Genomic DNA, 22,793 nt, shown 5'->3' with positions numbered 1-22,793 from the left:
CGAATGATGTGATGAAACAAAAAATTTTTTGGTACGAATTCGTTAATTAGCATTAATTCCATATTCAAAAAAAAGCTTATTGACCTTTTTTATCAGCTCTTTTTTTCAGATTTGTTATGATAAAAACTTAAAAAAAAGAATAATCTTCACGCTTTTCCAAAATCAGTGTTAAAAAATTATTAATTCCGAACAACATATTTAATACATCATCTTATCATTCTATATTTTATGGTGTTTGATTTTTTTCAAATTTAAATATCAAAATGATCCAAATATTCTTCAATATTTCAACAAATACTCCGTAATAAAAAAGTTTATTTGTTATTTTCTTAATGAAATAAAAGAAGGTTTTATTTACTATCATTGCATGTTATTAGGTACACATTTAAAGCAATAAACTTTATCCCCTATCAGTACACAATCATCTGTTTTCGCCATTAATTTCCCACATTTAATGCAATTTAAACATTTTAAATGTACAACTTTTCCATTTTTCTCCACTCCATTTTTCTCAATAAATTTCTTACAAACGGCGCAATGCGTTTTTATACATTTTCTACAATTCGTGCAATATATACAGTTTCCATCAATTAATACATCGATAGAAAATGGTACAAATTGTCCACACATTGTACATCTAAAACATTTGTAATGCCATTCACCTTGCGTGATAACAAGATCACTTGGCAATATTGGTAATCCACATTTCTTACATTGATGCTTCATGGCTTTATACCAACAAATTCGACAAATTCCATGACCAAAAATGTAATGGAAATTTTCTGATGTAAGATTACAATTACAAACTGAACAATGCGCACAATCATTGTGATAATAATATGTATGACCTTGATATAAAAATCTTAAACAATTATCATCTGTTTCTTGATCACAATGAAGACATATTTTATGACTATGATGGATGCATGTGGAACAAACCTGAAGACCATTTGGTTTATAATAAACTTGATTGGTTTTGATTTCTTTTTTACATTTAATACATTTAAAACATTGGGAATGATATAGATGACCACATCCTTCAATAATTTTAGATTCTGCTAATATACCACCACAAACATAACATCGTGGTGATGATACGACTTTAAAACAGAATTCATGTAAAACATACTTGTCATGGACTAAATATTGATCTTTACCAAATTTTCTCCTACAAAGATCACATGAAAAGCAATCAAAATGGAATTTACGATCTTGAATTTCTATTTCTTGTCCTTCTGGAATGGGTTTCATGCAAACACAACAAACATCATCAATTATAATATTAGGATCACGTGCAAACGCAAGAGTCAAAATAGAAGTATTGGAAACAAATTGTCCTGATTCAAATAAGTCTACTTGCTGGTGTAAACAAGGATCTAACATGTTATGTATGAAGTTTTTTTGGAGGAAGCAAGGATCACACAATTTTTCTGAAGTCATGCATCATATTTGAATGTGAAAAATTTAATATAGTATTGAAATTTGAAGGTTATACCTTCATTTAAGTTTTCTGTCAATTTCAAAAAGTTGGAAATCTTCTTAAAATTTTTAACGTCCTAAAAATAACGAATTTACTTGTAAAAATCTTAAATATATATTTACTTCAATAACGATCATGATCTTAAGGGGAAATATGAAGCCTTGTTACCAAAGCTTCTTTCTGTTTGTTCTCTTAACATATTTCTTAATCGTTCATTTTCATTTTGTAAATGAGATACCATTTCTTTTGTTATTCGATCAGTATTTTCTTTTCTTGACAAAGCATTTTTTAATTCGACAATTTCATTCTTACAATCATTTAGCTCATCATTTTTTAAATCAATTTCTCTTTGAATATTTTTCATCTTCCTTAAAATGGAACTTTCGATTGTATCACCTAAACTCGAAAGATTTCTTTTATTATCATTTTGTAATGACTTATATTGACGTTCTTTTTTAGCAATCGATTCCTTTAAGTGTTTAATTTCATCACTCAAATCCATTATTTTATTTTTCATTTCTTCTGTTAACATCATAAATTCTTGAATTTTTTGCTTAAGTTTATGGTTTTGATATTTAAGTTCTTTTGATTTTGTCGTTTTTGTTTGTATAATTTCATCTTTTTCTTGGATTTCCTTCGTAAGTTTATCTATTTCAATGTTCATTTTCTTTTCACTCTCTTGATAATTGCTTTCAATTTCATTGATTTTAGTTTCTTGATCAGAAAGAATTTGAAGTTGCGAATTTTGTTTATCTTTTTGCATTTTAAGTTTTTGTTTACATTGATAAATAATTTCTTCTCTTTGCGCTTCGAGCAATTCTTTGAACTTTTGACTTCTATGACGAATAGAACGTTGATATTCTTCGTTTTTAGTTGTCAATTCTTTAATTTTTGATGTTAATTCTTCAATTTGCAAATTTGCATTTTCAAGATCAAGTGACAATTTTCCGATAATTTTCTTTTTTTCTGAATCCAAGTGGGTCATATGGCTAATGGTGAAATTGAAATTTTGAGTTTTCTTTTCAAGCTTTTGTATCTTTAATTTACTATTTGTATGAATTTCTTTGAAATATTTTTTCAAGTTCATATACTTATCTTCATTTTCAGTAATGATTTTAATGACGCCTTCATATGAATTAATATTTGCCTTTGTCATTTTAGAGATATTTGTAAGAAAATTTTTTTGTTTTTGATCATTTTGTTGCCTTTGTTTCCTTTCATGAATTAATGCATTTCTTAGGGAGATATTTATATTTACTTCTGATTGAAATAATTTAAAAAGAGATTCTAATACTGAAAAAGATTCTCCACAATTTAATTTATCCTTGTGACTGTTTATATAATTTTCGATTGATTTTGATTCTTCCATTATTTTATAATGAAGAGCTGAAGTGTCTTCGGAATCAGATTCAAACCCGCCAAACATTAACTAAACGGTCTACACTAATAAACTATACAATCCCCTCAACCGATAAACCGAAAAAAAATACACAATTCAAATAATTTGTCGACCTAAGCACAAAATATGTCAAGCTCTCTCCCACAACCATTAATTCTCTCTGTTTTTCACTGCGTTGTTACAGATGTTCCTCAAAGTGGTCGTTCAAGCGGTCAATTTATTATAGGTAAAGATTCTGAATGCATTTTCTTTAAATGGACGCCTGATATTTGCCCAAAAGAACCACCTTCACCAGACGCTAATGATGACAAACCAAATAAATTTAAAACACGTTCAACATTTAGATCTCAAATTAAATATATTCATCAAATCTATTTAACATCAAATCGAATTCAACGAATTATTATTACACCACAAATTTCCTCAATAGTTATATCAACTCTTAATCCTAGTGAAATGCATCAATTTACATTTTCAGTTAATTCAATTCCATATACACTTCAACTACTTCAAATTCTAGCAGTCAACTCTGCTCTTGCACATAACCCTGTTGTTGTTGAAGACTTTTGGAGAAATACTACCTTAAACAATGGAAATATTTATCCGTCCTCATCAAATGTTTCAAAAGTATATGACATAGCATGTGAGAATGGTGAATTCATTGTTCCTTATATTCCTGTTGCCTCTTTTGAGTCTATTTCACTTGTTGACGAAATGTCGCAAAACGCAATTTCAGCTCGTTTCAACATTAACGGTCCACTTTTTGAGAGGTCGCCCGTTACGATGGAGTTCTACAAGACCATCATCGGGACTACCATTAAACTCTCTGACATCCGACTTCAAGTCTCCCGCAAAGGCATTGAGCGAAATCTTCGTGCGCTTTTATGGCCGCAACTTCTTGGTGTTCTTCCATTTGAGAAAGATGTTAGTCATGCCAAACGACTTCGAGTTATTGATTATAATAATCTTAAATCTCAATGGCAATCACTTACTTCATATCAATTAGCCAAACGACATGAGCTTCGCTCAGCATTTCAAACGATTCGAATGGACGTCCGACGTACAAATGTTCCACCTCCATTTGATGAATTACGTATCAAAGAATCATTAATTAATATCTTAAAGACGTACACAATCTTTAATTATAACATACGCTATACGCAAGGTCTTAATGATATTGCATTACCATTTGTTATTGTATTGATTGATAAGATCGAAGATTACGAAGCAATTGCATTTTGGTGTTTTGCGTCATTTGTTGAACGAATTTGTAGTCCATTAATCGAAGATAATATGGACAACCTAATGAACAAAGACTTACCGCATGTTTTCCAGATCATATCAGAAAATGATACGCGTTGCAGCGAATGGCTTTCGAGTTATGAAATGAACGATTTGAATTTCTTGGTTTCGTCGTATATGTTGGGATATCGAAGATCACTAGAGGAAGAAACACTTGAAAGACTTTGGGATTCAACAATAGCATCCGAGAATCCGCACCACTTTATGATGTGTTATTCAGCGGCATTAATCATTTATTCATATCCATCATTCTCTAAAATAGAAAAATGTTCGACTTCGCACATATTACAAATTTGCGATAAAATATTTTCACAATTGTCAATAGGTGCAGTGGTCGGATTAGCGTTAATGATGGAATCAGAATCAAAGCAAATAGAAAGAAGAATGCAATTTAGAAGTGAGGCATCGTTTAAATATGATTACTTCCAACCAATGTTTAACGAAAATCATAAGTTTTATTTAAAATCAAATTTGTTCGCATAGAAAATTTGATAAATGTTTTATATATATATATATATATATATAAAAATAAGAAAAAAAATTTATTATTATTAAATAAAATATTAATTTAAGTAAGTAAAATCTGAAATTTGTTGTGATGTTATTTAAATTTTGTTTTCATCTATCGTTGTTAATTTCTTTCTATACTTAACGTTTTTTTAATAAAAAAATGCACCCACGGGGACTCGAACCCAGGACCTTTGAGGCATAAGCTCAACGCTCTAACCGACTGAGCTATGAGTGCGTCGAGATTTCCTCAAAAAAAATGCTGGACAAATAAACAATAATCCTAAAACAATATGAGATTCATTTGAATTTTAAAATTCGCTTATCTACAAACAAAACACATGATACCACTTATGATAATTTACAGTATTCATCATTTGACATTTGAAATAATCTTTGTCGAAAAATTTAAGTTATTTTGGCAATTTCGAAAATTCCACATATAGAAAAAAAATGCCAGTTTTGAAATTGAACAACTTTGTTCGGCAATTTTCCTGTTGAATTATATTGTCTTTGATCACTTCATTGTTCAATGAGAAAGCTTTCACAAAAGAAATGGAAAATACTTGATGAGAGAGTTGATCGATTTCGAATGATGCAACCATTAATAGCGCATTGTGAACCAACAAGTTTTTTTTGGTAGTCCACACCAACTTTACAAATTTATAAAGACACATGAAAATGAAAGTGATATTTTCTATTCATATTTTATTCTTCAAGTTCCAAAACTTCATTATAAAACGGATGAACATCTTGCAACACTTGTTCATGAAATTATCACGAAATGTCCATCAAAACGTGATTCATATATAAATGAATTATTTAAGGAAAGTAATACAATTCTTCGACGAGTATATGATCTAGGAGGAATTACAGAACAAGAAATACGAGAAAAAAATGCGACGAATTTCCAATGTTTTTGTGATTTATTTCATAATACGAATAATAAATTCATATATGATTCAAAAGAAGAAACGATTACCAAAGATATGATTTATCATATTTATCTTGAAGGCACGATTGAAAGAGCGATTTTTGAAGATGATTCTGAAAAAATGCTTCAAATAATGAATGAACAACATAAAAACAAAAAACACGAAAATTAATTTAAGTCCATTTTTCCATTATGAAAACGTTCCAACATTACTTGAACTTGCATGTCATTGTAATTCTAAAAAAATGTGTTAAAAAAATTAGTTAATGGAATTGCAAAAGAAGAAATTAATGATTCGATTATTGATTATTGTATTATGAGTGGTGAAGGGACATTAGTGAAATATTTTGAAAAGAAATTTGGGAAAAGTATTAAAGGGAAATATCACCTTGCAGCAAATTACTTTAATGTTGATTGCTTAGTTGAATTGGAAGATGATGGTGAAGTCGAATTTGTATGGCGAAATGTTGAGAGCGTCTATAGTAATCATGATAAGGCTATATGTCAATTAGTTTATCCAGATGTGTATGAAATGTTGGAATGTAAGGCTTATAATGATATAACGAAATGGTTTTTATGCGTTGAAGGTATGTCACAATATGCAGGAAATACTTACGCTTCAAATGCTGTAGCAGCTGATAATGAAGAAATGGCAATATTCATCATTAATCAAGGAATAGAAATATTTTAAGTAAAAAATCTTATTTAAAAAAAAAAAAAAAATGAATTAAACAATCAATAAAATACATTCAAACCTTTGTTCTGCACTTGAATGCATTTTTTTTTAAGTTATTCTAAATACCAAACACAAAGAAGTGATTAAACTTAATTTAAATTATGTTCAATGAAATATTGAAGTAGCTTTTTAATCAATGTGATACTTCGAACATATGATCTTTTTGACTGTATATGCATGAATTGGATTATATATTAAACACACAAAGTATCAAGGAATATTTGATGGACAATATTAAAATCTCTCTTTATTTTATTAATGTTAGCTTATGACAAAATACGAGTATAATCCAAAATACTCTTTAATTAAAATTTTGGAGTTAAGTTTTTATCACAACAAAACTGATAAAAAGTGTGAGTAAAAAAAATGAACAAGCAGCTTTCACATTTGATTTAAGCAAATACTGTTAAGGTTATTATTAATTAACAAATTTGTTGTTTTATCACATCAATCATTAAAAAATCTTGTAAAAATAAAAATAAAATTAATGAAAAGTTTACTACAAAATGATATATTTACATAAATATTTTTTTTTATTTATTAAAATTAATACCGAAATTTAAATATTTATAAAGTTATCTTCTTCTTTAAAATCATCTGCAAATGGATCTTCTTTAATGTTTTCCATTTTTGTTCCTGCTGCAAATACATTTGTTGAATCTTTATTTTCTTCATCTGTAACAATATCAATTTTTTCAATATTTTGTTTCTTCTTCCAAACAAGAATTAATATTGCTATTACAATTGAAACAACAACAACAATTGCAATAGCAACACAAACACCAATAATAATATCATTATTATTATTATTTAATTGTTCTCTAAAATCATTTTGATAAAAAATAGTAAAGAAATCAGAATAAAAACTTATGAATTCTGAAAATATAATAACTTTATATTCATAATATATAAATTCTGTATAAGTAAAGATTCCATTCGAATTAGAAATTGTATTTGAAATATATGAATTATAAAGTGTAACTGTTTGTGTTAATGATATTGTATATGTTAAAAGAAATGAATGAGTTAATGTTGCATCGGGTGGAAATGAACTCGTGAAAGAGTTCGATTGTGAATATGTATTTGATTGTGAAAATGTATTAGTAAAAATAAATGGAAGACATTCATCAATTATCGAATTACTTACATTTAAAAATATCAAAATGCTCTTCTATATATAAATCACTTGTCATGACATTACTCAAATAAACATTGAAAAATGCATTCTCTTCAATGTTTGGCTCACAAGTACCATAAAAATAAATACAATTCAAATTAAAACAATTCATAAATGCACTTCTCCCAATTTCTTTTACATTTTCACCAATAATAACTGTGTTTAAATTTGAAATATATTTATTAGAAGATGTTTCAATTAAATTATTCATATTTGAAGAAGTAGGTGTTACAATTTCTGGATAATAAATTAATGAATAAAATGCATATTCTCCGATTGTTATAACTGAATTTGGAATATATATATATTGTAATGAATAACAATATGCAAATGCATAAGATCCAATAGATTTTACATATTCTCCGATAACAATATTTAATAAATTTAAATTTAATGCAAATGCATAATTTCCAATTGAAGTTACAGATTTTGGGATTTGAAATATTTTATTTGAAATACCTTCTGGATAAATAATGATTTCTGAAATATTTTTATTATAAAGAATTCCATCATTATTATAATTAGAATAAATTTGATTATCAGGTGAAATATTAATAATTTGAAGATTTCTACAGAGTAAAAAAGCTGTTGGAGATATTAATATAACTGAAGAAGGAATTGTAATATTAGTTAAATAAATACATGACTCAAATGCACTATCACCAATTGTTTTTAATTTTTCTCCCAATATAATTTTTTCTAAATATTTACAATTATAAAATGCATAATCATCAATTATTTCAACATTATTTCCAAGAATAATTGACTTTAAATAATTATTATCAGTAAAAATGAATCCTTCAATCAAAGTTACTGAATTTAATATTTGGAATGTGTTATTGAGAATACCTTCTGGATATATAATGATTGTCGAAATATTTTTTATCATATAAAAACTCCACTATTTTCAAGATTAGAATACATTTGATTATTAGAAGAAACATTAATAAATTGAAGTTTTTCACTTGATCGAAAAGCTGTTGGAGATATTGTTGTAACTGAAGCAGGAATTGTTATATTTTTTAATGTAGTACATGAACTAAATGCATAATCACCAATCGTTTTTAAATTTTCTCCTAATATAACATTTTCTAAATTATAACAATCATAAAATGCATAATTATTAATTAAAGTTACAGAATCTGTAATTTCAATAGTTCTTAAATTAGAACAGTAAGCAAATGCATAAGAATCAATTGTTTCTAAATTTGAATTTAATGTAACAATTTCCAAATTATTACAATAACTAAATGTATAAGTACCAATTGAAACTATATAAGGTGGAAGTGGAACACCATTTACTTTATTTTCATAAAATGCATAATCTCCAATTGAAGTTAAACCAAAAGGAATATCGGTATCTGTGTTAATTCCAGGTGGGAAAAAAAATAATTGTTGTTAAGTTTTTATCATATAAAACTCCACTATTTTCATAATTTGCATACATTTGATTATCAGATGAAACATTAATAAATTGAAGACTTCTACATGATCGAAAAGCTGTTGGAGATATTGATGTAACTGAAGAAGGAATTGTGATATTTTTTAAGGAAGTACAATAACAAAATGCATAATCACCAATAAATTCCAAATTTTCTTCTAAAATGACATTTTCCAAACTATTACAATAATAAAATGAATAACTTTTAATTGAATTTACTGAATTTGGAATTTTTAACTGTTTTTTAAAGTATTACAGTGAGAAAATACATAAGAATTAATTGTTTCTAAATTTGATGAAAATATAACAATTTCCAAATTATTACAATAACCAAATGCATAAGTACCAATTGAAAATATTTGAGATGGGAATGCAATTTCATAGAATACACTACAACCATAAAATGCATAATCTTCAATGTAATTTACAGAATCAGGAAGTGTAATTTCTGTTCCATCATTTCCAATTGGATAAATTATAATTTTTGTAATGAATTTATCATATAGAAGTCCATCATTATAATAATTAGAATATATTCGATTATCAGGTGATACATATATAAATTGAAGATTTTGACAAAATGAAAAAGATGTTGATGATATTGATGTAACAGAAGCAGGAATTGTTATATTTCTTAAAGAAGTACAATAACCAAATGCATGATTACTAATTGTTTCCAATTTTTCTCCCAATATAATAATTTCTAAACTAGTACAACTATCAAATGCATAACTATTAATCGTTATTACTGAATTCGGAATTGTAATATTTTTTAAATTATTACAATCACAAAATGCATTGTCATGAATTATTTCCAAATTTTTTCCAAATGTAACATTTCCCAAATTATTACAAGAATAAAATGCATAAATATTAATCACTTTTAAATTATCACCAAATGTAACATTAACTAAATTATAACAATATTCAAATGCTCTTTCTTCAATAGAAATTACTGAATTTTTAATTTCAACTGTTAGAAAATAAAAGTTTCGAAATGATCGATATGGAATATGTCTTATTTCACCTTCAATTATTACATGTTCTACATCATAATATAAATATCCTTTTTTTAATTCACTATATTTATTTAATATAAGAGTTTTTGTTGTGTTATCAAATACTTCGATCCCATGAATAAAAAATATCGAAAAAATAAATATATTTAAGAACTTTTCTCTTTTATGTGAGCGATTGTTAAAAAGTTTTGTTGGAAAATCGATTTTTAAAAAAATAAATAAAAAGAAGAATGAAAAGAAAATGATAGTTTTGTTTTGTGTTAACTGAAGGAAAAAATATCGAAAACGAATAATTTTTTCATTCATGTTAGAAATTTGATGAAATTGTTTCAAAAAAGGTTTTAAAATTGAACTATAAGTTAGGGTACGATATTTCTTGTTTGCATGATGTTGATAAATATTACTTGTATTAATGAAATATTTTTCATGGTTGAAATCAAAATTTTGATTTTTAAAAATATTTGTTTTATCATTGACCAATTTTCTAGAATGAAAATGAACAAGCTCACCAAAACATGGAAACCTTGATAACACTAAACAATGGAAAATCATTGGTTAATTTCGATGTTTGAAACGCCCAGATTTTCTGATTGAATATACCGTTAAAATTTCAGTTCATGAGTTTTGCGACGATTGTTTTTTCAACTGTACATTCAATTTTTTTTATTTCATTGAAATTTTGAATTCATTTCCTCAGCTTTTGAGTATATGGAAATTGTTATAAAATACCATAAAAGATCCAAGAGAATATATAATAATATGTTATTCAATCTATTTAATTAGTAGAAAAAAATACAGAAATTGCTCTTTAAAAATATAAAAAAAAAGATAATGTAAAAAATTAATTTATGATCAAGTTTTATGAATTTGAGCATTTTTGTTTTTCTTCTTTTTTAGCTATTAAAGAATCATTCTTTAGCATATTAACTATTTTATCATTACCTTTTTTTGATGCCATCATTAACGCATTATTACAAAATATAAAAGAACTCCAATAACATTAAGAAAATTTTAAATCAGTAAAACAAAATTTGATTATGACAAAAAAATATTTTTTAAATTTATATTAATATTTTCATGTTTAACAAGCAATGACACAATATCGGTATTAATAAATCTTTGTGAATTTAAATTAACGTTAATTTAGAAATATGTGTTAAAAAATCTGATGTTGTTATCATTGTTGAAAATCTTTACCCATGAGGGCACTTGAAAAATACTGTAATGTGCTAATGAAGAGTAATTTTTATCCAATTATTTATGCGCGCGTGGAAATAAAATTGATATAGATAAATATGTTCAATGAAGGAAAGTAAATAACAGAAAAACTTTGCATGAATTACTTTGCAAAATGTGCTAGAAGGAGTCGCTGAAATGTTCCAAGCGATTGCTGAAAAGTATACCGATAGAAATTTCTTGTGAATAAAATTTGATAGAATAGAAAATCAATAATTGTGAATAATAATTTTAAGAAAAACATTTCATAAAAATAATATTCTTTAGATGATGCTGAATGGCTGAAGCACCCTTCAGAATTATCATCTATCGTTTCTCTCATTTTTTGTAAATTTAATTGAAAAATTCTTAGAATACAATTCATTATTTTTTTTAGACATTATTCAATTGTTTACAAATGAGTATAATCGTTCTGCATACAATTATTTAATACCACAGCGGTTTGGCGCTAAATTTTAATGTCGAACGAAAACAACGAAAACCAACAAGTTCCCCAGGAAAATGAAATACTAGCACAATACAGCAATTTGTCAATCGACCCATCGCAAGTGCCTGCAATTTTTCAGGCATTTTTTCAAAATCAAACAGGAAATTTTGATCCAACAAGCAAGGGTACTTTTATAAACACACGCGGTTCATGGAGCCAACAAGAAGATGATCTCTTAAAGACAGCAATCAGTCAAATTGGAACAAAGAAATGGAGTGATATTGCTCGTTTTGTCCCAACACGCACAGCAAAACAGTGCCGCGAACGTTGGTTCAATCGTTTAGATCCATCTCTTAAACATGGTCCTTTTGAACAATGGGAGGATCAAATCATTATTGAAAAACAAAAAGAAGTTGGAAATAGATGGTCAATAATTGCACAACTACTCCCAGGGCGGTCATGTGGCGCTATTAAAAACAGGTGGTATTCCAGCTTAAAAACTTCTTTAAATGATAATTCAATGGGTCATGCAAGCGCATCATCCAACTTTGATGGGTTAGGAATAATGCCACACGATCATAACAATGACAATCAGATCAATACCGATATCTAAATTTTATATTTTCATAAGTTAATGTATTTCTAAAAAAATTAATGACTTCTATACAGTTGGAACTCTTCATGGATATGTTTCTTTAGTACATATTAATACACAGTCGTTGTATAAAAAGTACGCAATTAATGTTAAAAAAAGTTTTCTACAATAATTAAAAAATACTCTAAATTTTTACTTTACTAATTACATCAAAATGTGCAGAAAAAAGTGGTCTTGGTTGGTAATTAAAAAAAAAAGTAATATGATATCATAATGAAAAAATATTTTTTTTGCCAAACAAATCAACAACACTTCCACGTGTTTTCTTCTAATGGTCTTGTATTCTCATGTGATATGAATTTCTTTTGAACAAGTTCTTTTGAAAGTGAATCAAACATATCATGAATCCCTTCACCTGTTTTTGCAGATGTTTCAAAGTACTGATATCCATTGGAGTCAGCCCATTCTTGAGCTTCCTTTGTTGATACTACACGTTCATTTTTTAAATCTGATTTATTTCCTGCAATGAAAACAACAGCATTTTGATCTGCTATATGGTAAAAATCTTGGATCCAGGTCATTATATTGTTGAATGAAGAGCGGGATGTTAAATCAAAAACGACTATTGCACCTATTGAATTCCTATAATAAATAGATCCTAGGGAGCGATAACGCTCTTGGCCAGCAGTATCCCAAATTTGCATTTCAACATGTATATTTTTAACATTATTTGAGAATAATTGATAATTTGCACCAACAGTTGAAGGTTCAAATTCATCAAATCTGTCATCAACAAGGTTATTTAGTATAGACGTTTTCCCAACTGACGCATCGCCAATAAACACCACACGCCCGTGGAAAACGGAGTTTACTTGCATTTTTTCTCGGTAACGGTTCAAGTTGCAATCATTTTTAAGTGGTTTATATGCGCTGTTGTAATGAAGAACAAATTCGCCAATAAAATTTAAAGAAAATTAAATTCGATCTGAATGAAATGGAAAAAACAATACACAATAGGCTTTTATTTATAAATTTTTGTGTTGTTAGCGTTTACTCATTCCAGATATGAGGTAATAAATCACTGATTGTTAAAACTCCAGATTTTAAGAGCACCTTTGTATCTAGATTCTCGTGGTTTATTTGGTATATGAATTCTCTACATCTACCACATGGTGCAACAATTTCTCCATTTTCATAAAGTGCAACAATCTTTTCAATTTTGCTTTCTCCAGCTGTAATCATTGCTGCAATTGCTGAGTGCTCTGCACAAAATCCCATTGAGCAAGGAACATCAATACATACGCCTTTATAAACATTTCCTTGTTCAGTAACTAATGCAGCTGCAACAGATCCAGCCGATGAGTCCTCGGAAAGTGAGCGAGGATTTAAAACTGATTTTGCAGCTTGAATCAGTTCTTCAAAATTCATTTCATCAAACTTCTTCTATCGTTGTTTAAAGTCACTTTTTGATACTTTGTGTGACAATATAAATTGCATTATATAATAAAGAACATTAATTATCTAATGACATTTACTTTAGAGATTCAATCACATTTTTAAATTAATTTTTAAATATTATATATATATATATATATTGAATTTTAATTAAATTCCCAAATCATCTGCTATGTATACACTGGTCTTATGAATTTAATCATTATTTATGATCAGTTTCGAAAGTTTTGATTAAAAATATTTTCAAATTAATATCCATATACACATAATTTATAAAATATTTTGTATTATCACTCTTGCAACAAAGGTTGTGCAGCATAAACAAAACTTTCTATTAATCCCTCGTTTGTCCCCATCTTTATTCTCATTCTTCCTTTCTCTCCCCAATGTGTCCCATATTGGTTAAGGATTATCCAAAACTCAACACCATCATCATCAATGCCCCAGCCAATTAGTTCTACAGCATGATTTCCCGCCTCTATTTTCCCCTTTAAAGAAGATGTATAGATTCCCCCTCTGTAATTAGAAAATTTCTTATCTGATGCAATTGATGCTGAAACAGGTCCATCAATAAGAATGGCTTTTTTAATGTCATCGACACCTACATAGTGCGTAGTGCTTGAATAAACAGCTTTGTAGAGTTTCATTGGCTTGCTTGAATTATCACATCTGGAACAAAAATCATTAGAATATTTTTTAACACCTTTCCATGGATGACATTCAACATCTGTGACACCATGTTGCTCCATAAAATATAAAACAGTCATTTCACAACCACCAACACATCCATTATCTGCAAGATCGCAAGATACAATGTATTGACTAGATAAAATGACTTTTTTCTTCAAAGCCTTACAGAAGCGATGGCTCATAGCTTTAAGAGGTCCATATGCATAGCAACATCCACATTCTTGTGTTAATGGTCCAAAGTCACATTCGGGATATTCTTTGAGAAAATCATATTCTCTAGGTATGTTTACACTGACGTTTGACATATCTCTGCGTGTTGATCTTGGAGACGTCCATATAAAGATGAAAAAAAGCATATGCATTTCAATTATTTTTAATCGTTAAAACTAAACGTCTTCTTAACGTGTACCATTTTTTGCGATGGAAACAGAAGGAAACAAATATTTTCAATGTCTTACAACTCTTCAAGAGATAATTTGGAACCTAGAAGAAGAAAATGTTAAAGAATCAGTTGATCAAGTCATGAAATTATATGATGTTAATTTTCCAGATTCTTTCAATCTTGTTATTATACATTTAATTCATGCATCTTATATTTCAAAGATGATAGGATTTAAAGAATATTTTGATTTTCTAAAAGATATTGAAACAAAAGAAGACGAGTTCAATAAAAATAATCAAAAAATATTTGAATTATTCACTCAATTTCTTATTGTTTCCAAGTCAAATGAGTCTAATTACTTACTTGTTAAAATGATTGAAAGTAACTTAATTGATCCTAGTCGTGTAAAAAATAAAAATTTGTTATATTTTGCTCAATATAGTCCTAAAGATCAAATTTTAAAAGCTATTAATAAAAAAACTCCGTTCAAAGAAGAATTTAAAAAAGAAGTTGATAACCTTTCAGAAAATGATTGGGAACATCAGAAACAATTGGTCAATGAAGGAATTAATCCAGATACAATTGCAAAACTAATTCGAAATGATGAAATAGAAAAACTTCAAGAATTATCATCACAAACAAACTTCGATTATAATCAAATCATTAAACCATCACTTTATGAAAGGTGTTCATTTATTAATCAAGAGAATGTTACATTAATTGAATATGCAGCATTTTTTGGAGCAATTAATTGTTTTAAATTTTTATTATTAAATGGTTCTAAATTAACAAATACAGGCAAATATGCAATTGCAGGTGGACATCTTGAAATCATTCATTTATGTGAACAAAATCATTCGACATTTGAAAACGCATATGAAACAGCAATTGAATTCCATAAAAATGATATCTTTAATTATATTTATGAAAACAAATTCAATGAAGTAAATTTCGTTGAATTAGGAAAGAAATGTATTACATTTAATAACTATGAAATTTTTTCATTTTTGGTAAAAGAAGGACTTAAAATTGATGATTCTTTAATACGTGAGGCTTCAAGAAATGGAAATGTTTTTCTTACAAAATATTTTCTTGAAGGAAATCAATCTCCAAAGGATATTTTGGTTTATGCTTCTGAATCTGAAAATATTGAGTTTGTTAAACATATTCTTGAAAATAAAGAAATAGATATAAATGCTAAAAATGTTTATAATGTATGTTAGATGATATTTAAAAATTTTATTTGGAGTTTACTCAAAATATTGGAAACTGCTTTGATTACAGCATCTAAATGTGGTATAATTAATAATGTAAAATTAATACTTGAACAAGAAGGTGTTAATATTAATGAAAAAGATGTTTAAATATTTTTCTTAAAGTTTTTTTATTGATATTAAAATTTCAATTTCTTATTTGGAATTTCATTTTGATGTTTTTTACAGCAATTGTGAGGGCATCTGATAATGGATATATAGATATTGTTAAATTACTTCTTGAACAAAATGGAATTGATATAAACACTAAAACTGTTTTTTTAATTATTGCAATGATCATAAAAACAATTTCTAATTATAAAATAATATTTGGTGTTTATTCAAATTATTTACTTCACCACTTATGAATGCTGTTAAAAAAAGTTATATTGAACTTACAAAATTACTTCTTCAACAAGAAAAAATTAATGTAAATAATGAAAATATTTATTAATTTTGTATAAATTTTATTTTGTTGTTTTTATGTTTTATTCATTAATTTGGAAATTATTTAAATTATTTTGGACTCCACTTCTATCAGCAGCTTTTAATGGTAATCTAGAAATGGTTAAATTACTTCTTTCACAAAAAGGTGTTAAAATTAATGCTAAAAATATTTTTATGTTTTATTGAATGAACATTTTAATGATTTGGTATTTTAACCAAAATTTTGGAATTAATATAAAATGTTTCAAACTGCACTTATGTATGCATGTGGATATGGTCATTATGAAATTGTTAAACTTCTTCTTGAACAAAAAGGAATAGATATAAATGCTAAAGATGTTTATTCATCTAATTAATTGGTATTTTATATAAATACTTGGATTTTATAGAAAACATTTCAAACAGCACTCATTCATGCATCAAGAAATGGTCACACTGAGGTTGTTAAATTACTTCTTGAGCAAGATGGAATTGATATAAATGTAGCTAATGATATTAATTTTAAATATATAAAATTCCAAATTTTTAAGTGGTGTTCATTAAAATAACTTTGGACTGCAATTAAATTTGCAAAGAAAAGAAATTATAACGAAATTATTAATTTACTTCGAGAAAAAGGTGCAAGTGAAGTTGAAGAAGACCCCTGTATGCATTATTAACAATCTGTAGCAATTTTCCAAAAAGGACTTTAGCCAATTGAATAAATTTAAATTTATTATCAGTCTTTGTTTTCTATGTTGAACATAAAACATGGGAACGTTAAAATAAAACGTTCCGAAATTGAGTCATAGGCTGGTGGAAATTCAATGAACGAATTATCGTTTTCTTCTCAAAGCATAAAAGGGTATTGAATGTTATATCGTTTGTTCGCTTCACCAGTAATAACAATTGTTGACAACAAATATTAATTTGATTTATAAAAATTTCATATTTAAAACACAAACAAATCAAATTTTATATATTATCATATCTACTCTCTGTATATATTATCGAATTCTGATTTAAATGATTTTAGTTGAGATGTTTTGTTATTTTTCACTCGAAATCTAGGTAAACATTCATAATATATTCAGAGGATAAGGCAATCACGAATATAAATAGATGATCACTTCGAGAAAAATAATTTCTTCTGTATAAATTTCAACCACTCTGAAATATCTACTTTTTGTTAAACGAAACTTTTTACCAAAGAAAATGGCGTCACTTTTCGTGATTTTCAGAATGGTGTTAATTTCAAAACAACCAAAAATATCATTGCAACCATTAAATAATTTCTAATTGTTATAAATAAAATTTCCATTTCTTAAATATATAAATTTCATTTATACATTTTAATATTTGATAATATCTCTATATTTTGGTTTTTTGCATTTTTGGAATAAACGGTCAACAAATTATTACAAAACGATAGTATTCAAAAAATTCAATGAGGAGTCGTTTAAAAATATCCATTCTTTTTCATGGGTTCCGACAGTCAAGATCACGAAGGTATTGACATGACAGCTCTTATAAATCCATCAAACTGCGATGAGTTCATGGAGTTTATACAAAAAAGAGAAAAACACAGTCATTCACATGAGCATGGACATGATCATGATCACGACCATGGACATCCAAAAGCCACATGGCGCATTGTTTTGATGATTGTTTTAAACTCAATCTTTTTCCTTGCTGAACTTATTGTCGGTTTTATTTCCAAATCACTTGCACTTCAATCAGATGCCTTTCATATGCTTACAGATTTAGCAAGTCTTATCATTGGTCTTGTTGCCCACCGTCTTTCAAAAGATCCACCAACACCAATTATGACATTTGGATGGGCTCGCACAGAAGTATTAGGAGGTCTTATAAACTCCGTTTTCCTTCTTGCCATTTGCCTCACACTTTTCTTTGATGCGATTGAAAGATTCTTTGATCCTCAAGAAATCCAGCAACCAATTCTTTTCCTCATTGTTGGTTGTCTTGGTCTTCTTGTTAATATCTTAGGTCTTTTCATCTTCCATGATCATAGTCATTCAGACAACATGAAAGGTATTTTCCTTCATGTCCTTGGTGATTTCTTTGGGTCAATTGGTGTTATTATATCAGCATGTGTTGTTTGCTTCACTGATTGGAAGTATAAATCATACGTTGATCCTGTTATCACACTTATCACTCTTATTATCCTTGTTTATGGTTCCCAAGGTCTCTTCAGGAAAACCGCCAAGACCGTTATCGAGAGGTGCCCCGACGAAATCGATACAGTCGAAATCACTAACGAACTCCATAAGATCCCTGGCCTTGTAACCGTCCATGAACTTCACGTTTGGGAACTTTCCAAAAAGTGCTACATAGCTGTGTGTCATATTGTAGTTGATTCTAAGGAACGTAATAAGGAAGTCCTTGAATCAGTACATAACTTAATGATTGCTTACGGAATCTATTCAACAACAGTTCAGATTGAGTTTGTTGATGATTTCCCACAAGGAAGTAATCACCAGGAATCGTGCTTCTATGGGACATCATTCGGAAAGGACAAAAGAGTATTCGTTACACCTCCTGTCTATAAGCATGGAATTGGGTGTCCACATTTATACATTCCAGGAAATTCAGATTCACACAGTCATGAACATCACCACGACCACGACCATGACCATGATCATGACCACGACCATGTTCATGAACATTTCCACGATCATGATGAACATGATCATCATCATGACCATAAACAAAAGAAGAAAAAGATCCAGAAAAAGAAGAACACACACTCAAGCAACAAAAGCAGTAGCTACGAAAGCGAAGCTATGTCGGTTGAGACCAGTTCTGATGAAACAAGTGAAGACAGCAGCACAACTTCTTCAGTTGAAGCTTAAAATAATTTATTTAAATCATATTTTTGATTAATTTTCTTTTCCAAATTAAAGCCTCCGAAGAAAAAAATATTTTTTGAAGGATTTATTCAAATTTGATTTGTTGTTTTATTATTTTTGATCAAGTATTTGAAGTATCTTTCTGTGTTTCTTCGACATTGCAATTTTGTAAGCTGTATTAAGTTTTAAGAATAAATTCCAAATGTTTTATAGAAATTGCATAGTGATATAACAAAAATCGATTAAAATTAAGAAACATTGCAAGCTTTTTCATCAATTATTGGATTTTTATGAAGGAATTTAACTATTTCAATTTTATTATACGAGCATGCCATCATAAATAATGTATTAAATATAATAAAAGGATTCCAAATATTATTTCGATACACAAAATTATTTAAAAAAAAATTTTTTTATAAAATAAATAAATATTTCTAGCATTAACATCAACCCCATCATGTAAAAGTAATAATTTAACTACTTCATTATAATCTTTATAACATGCAATTATAAGTGGTGTATTAAATATTTTATATGGATTTCAAATATTATTTAGATATATAAAATTACTTTAAAAAAATTTATATAAGATAAATAAATCCCTTTAGCATTAATATCGATTCCTTTTTCTGAAAGTAATAATTTAACATGACTTTTTTCATATGCAGTCATAAGTGGTGTCCTAAATAATTTAAATAATGATCAAATATTTTTATCAAACATTGTATCATTAAATTAAATACCTGAATTAATATATCTATATCCGGATGCTTAAGAAGTAATTCCACTGATTCAGTGTTGCCATAAAAAGCAGAAAATTTTATGAATAAATTCCAAATATTAACATTAAATTTGAAATTATTAAAATTTATTAATTTAGTTTCTTGTTCATTTATTAATTTATTTTCTTGTTCATTTATTAATTTAGTTTCTTGTTCATTTATTAATTTAGTTTCTTCTTCATTTATTAATTTAGTTTCTTGTTCATTTATTAATTTAGTTTCTTCTTTATTTGTTTGTTTATTTTCTTGTTCATTTTTTCCCCAATTCCCCCAATTTGTGGTGGAATTACTTGGCGTGCTCCACTTATCATAGCTACCCATTGGCTGTTATTTTGAGTAGAGTTTCCCCAAACTTTTTTTTCATCAGGCGAGTTTGAAGGAATTGGCTTATCTTACCGTCATATAATTTGTTTTCTTTGCTTGTTGTTATTTGTTTTCTTCCAACCAGAAGTTTTATTATTTCTCCAACTAAGAGCATTTCCCCAACTGTCGTTTTCATTTTCCCTATTTAAAGGGTTCATTATGAGAAGGCGCATGTTAAAAATACTGGTTTCGCTCATTTAGCATAAAAAAAGCCCTTTGTTATATCGAAACACAACAATAACTGTTCATATGATAAGAGGACTTTAAAACTTAAACAAGTTGTGAATCCACAAAAGAAATCATTAAGTTATAAAAAGATGCATTTCGGCTACTTACATTTAATGTGACTACAATTGAAAATGAATTTTTTATTTATCAGTATTCCTGGTATAGATTTTGTACGTTTGGTGTGTTTGATATTGCTGTGATGCTCCACGTTGAGTAAGTATTATTTCTTGGCTCTGCGGATCTATTCATCCTTTGTATGCTTCTGTGTTCTCATAGACCACAGTCACTGCGATACATATAACAATGACAATTAGACAAGCAGCTACAACTCCATTTGTGTGTTATCTTTTTCACTTATTCTTCTTACTTTTCGATTACTTATATGATCACCAACGAAATTATTAATAACAATAATATAAGCAGTTGCTACATATAAAGGAATAAATTATCATCACAATTAGGAGGATAAGTGGTATTAAAGAATATTTAAGTTAATTTGGAACATAAATATATTGCATTGTATCATAAATTATGAACTTTTCTAATTGTGTTCCAAGGAATGCGGAGTTTCCAATTGTTAATTCTTCAATTGCTGTTTAAGTAAATGCAAAATCTCCAATGACTTCAAGCGAGTTACCAAATGTAATACTTTGTAATTCATTTATCACTAATTGTTTCAAAATTATTAAAATTGATGTAATTTATGTCGGAATGATGAACTATATGTAAATGAATTGTTTGTGGTTCCATTTTGTATTGTTATTTCCTTTAAATAATATCAATTATAAAATGTATTATATCCATTTTCTTTTACACATAACTATATTGATAATTTTGTACTCCAACAAATTCGTCCATTTCCCAGATTTCGGAAATATTTGTTTTCAAATATTTTTGATGAAAGCTAACAATAGCTAAAGAGAGTGCTGTTTTAAATATTTTAAATAATTTCCAAATACTATTTTGAATTATCAAATTATTGTAACAAATTTCAAATAAATATTTTAAGTGTTAATATCAATACCTTCTTGTTCAAGAAGTAATTGAATCACATTAATATAGCCATTAATTGATGCCTTCATAAGCGATGCATATTTCCAAATATTATTTCAGCAAACCTATCGATACAAAAACATATTTAACAGATAGAAGAAAGTTTATTATTATATTCTATATTGAGAAAATTAGAAATCAATGAAATCATCTAAAATGAAATCATTATTTGATCCGAAAAAGTCTAAATCATCAAAAATATCTTGTTCCACTGATGACTCTATTGGTGATGGAGGATTCTGTAAGATGTTTTGTGGGTAATCTGTATGTACTGCAGTGACATTTGGAGCAATCGGTTGAAATGGACGAACAGGTTGTAATTTCACTGGTTCGCATGGAAGTTTAAGCATTCCTTTCTTCATCTTGCGCATGAGAACTTGATATCTGTTCTTAACCATAGCATCTGTGCGGTTATGGAAGAATTTGGATATTTTGACCCACTTAGAACCAAGCTCACGCTGCTTGGCAAGAAGTAATTTATCTTCTTCTTCAGTCCATGGAGAAGTGTTGAGAGATGGTGATAAGTAATAAGTCCAGCGTTCCTTGCATTGACGTGGATTACGGCCAGGCATTTCTTGAGCAATGCGGTTCCAATCGTAGTCGCCAAGACGTGAGACAACTTCTTTCAATCGTTCATCTTCTTCTTCATTAAACTTTGCATGTGGTTTAAAGTTTCTTAGACTACCACTAGCTTTTGGAGCTTCCATTTGTTGTTCAAATGTATTTGTAAAGAACATTCCTAATACAAAAATGATGTAATTTCTTTCTGTTCCTTCATCCTCAGTTTTTGAATGCGGTTGGCAATGAACAAGTCATATTTCATTCAAAAATATTGAATAAAATTGAACGAAATGACAATGAACAAGTCATTTTCGCGAATAAATCTGTCAAATTTAAAAAGTGTGTATCGGTTTTGGCAACAGACAAGTCATTTTATGCCATAAAGTAGACAAAACATAAAAGTGTCTCGACGATATGACAATGAACAAGTCATTATTGCATATAAAGTATACGATTGTAAAAAGTGCTTTTGATGAC

The 22,793-nt window shown here is 27.9% G+C and overlaps 7 protein-coding genes across 7 annotated transcripts; 3 read left to right on the top strand and 4 right to left on the bottom strand.

Annotated features, from left to right (window-relative positions):
• Window positions 1-3,005: 3,005 nt before the first annotated feature.
• Window positions 3,006-4,664, top strand: GO595_003098 (TBC domain containing protein; the record flags this gene model as incomplete). The annotated part of the gene is made up of 1 exon (XM_067916082.1): window positions 3,006-4,664. The coding sequence occupies one exon, from the start codon at window positions 3,006-3,008 to the stop codon at window positions 4,662-4,664; it is 1,659 nt and encodes a 552-aa protein (XP_067776899.1).
• A 7,025-nt stretch (window positions 4,665-11,689) lies between these two features.
• Window positions 11,690-12,271, top strand: GO595_003097 (Myb-like DNA-binding domain containing protein; the record flags this gene model as incomplete). Its single annotated transcript, XM_067916081.1, has 1 exon — window positions 11,690-12,271. One exon carries the CDS (start codon window positions 11,690-11,692, stop codon window positions 12,269-12,271), a length of 582 nt encoding a protein of 193 aa, XP_067776898.1.
• A 284-nt stretch (window positions 12,272-12,555) lies between these two features.
• On the bottom strand, window positions 12,556-13,131 carry GO595_003096 (small GTP-binding protein; the record flags this gene model as incomplete). The annotated part of the gene is made up of 1 exon (XM_067916080.1): window positions 12,556-13,131. One exon carries the CDS (start codon window positions 13,129-13,131, stop codon window positions 12,556-12,558), a length of 576 nt encoding a protein of 191 aa, XP_067776897.1.
• Window positions 13,132-13,303: 172 nt separating this feature from the next.
• Window positions 13,304-13,681, bottom strand: GO595_003095 (cytidine deaminase; the record flags this gene model as incomplete). The annotated part of the gene is made up of 1 exon (XM_067916077.1): window positions 13,304-13,681. The coding sequence occupies one exon, from the start codon at window positions 13,679-13,681 to the stop codon at window positions 13,304-13,306; it is 378 nt and encodes a 125-aa protein (XP_067776896.1).
• A 317-nt stretch (window positions 13,682-13,998) lies between these two features.
• Window positions 13,999-14,703, bottom strand: GO595_003094 (Clan CA, family C1, cathepsin B-like cysteine peptidase; the record flags this gene model as incomplete). The annotated part of the gene is made up of 1 exon (XM_067916076.1): window positions 13,999-14,703. The coding sequence occupies one exon, from the start codon at window positions 14,701-14,703 to the stop codon at window positions 13,999-14,001; it is 705 nt and encodes a 234-aa protein (XP_067776895.1).
• A 3,237-nt stretch (window positions 14,704-17,940) lies between these two features.
• GO595_003093 (cation efflux family protein) lies at window positions 17,941-19,332 on the top strand (the record flags this gene model as incomplete). The annotated part of the gene is made up of 1 exon (XM_067916075.1): window positions 17,941-19,332. One exon carries the CDS (start codon window positions 17,941-17,943, stop codon window positions 19,330-19,332), a length of 1,392 nt encoding a protein of 463 aa, XP_067776894.1.
• A 2,554-nt stretch (window positions 19,333-21,886) lies between these two features.
• Window positions 21,887-22,462, bottom strand: GO595_003092 (Myb-like DNA-binding domain containing protein; the record flags this gene model as incomplete). Its single annotated transcript, XM_067916074.1, has 1 exon — window positions 21,887-22,462. The coding sequence occupies one exon, from the start codon at window positions 22,460-22,462 to the stop codon at window positions 21,887-21,889; it is 576 nt and encodes a 191-aa protein (XP_067776893.1).
• Between the last annotated feature and the right edge of the window lie 331 nt (window positions 22,463-22,793).

Source organism: Histomonas meleagridis (assembly GCF_020186115.1).
Source record: "Histomonas meleagridis strain 2922-C6/04-10x chromosome Unknown contig_20, whole genome shotgun sequence".
Classification (NCBI taxonomy): Eukaryota; Parabasalia; order Tritrichomonadida; family Dientamoebidae; genus Histomonas; species Histomonas meleagridis.
The sequence above is the reverse complement of the archived record's forward strand: the minus strand, read 5'-3'. Positions and strand labels throughout refer to the sequence as shown.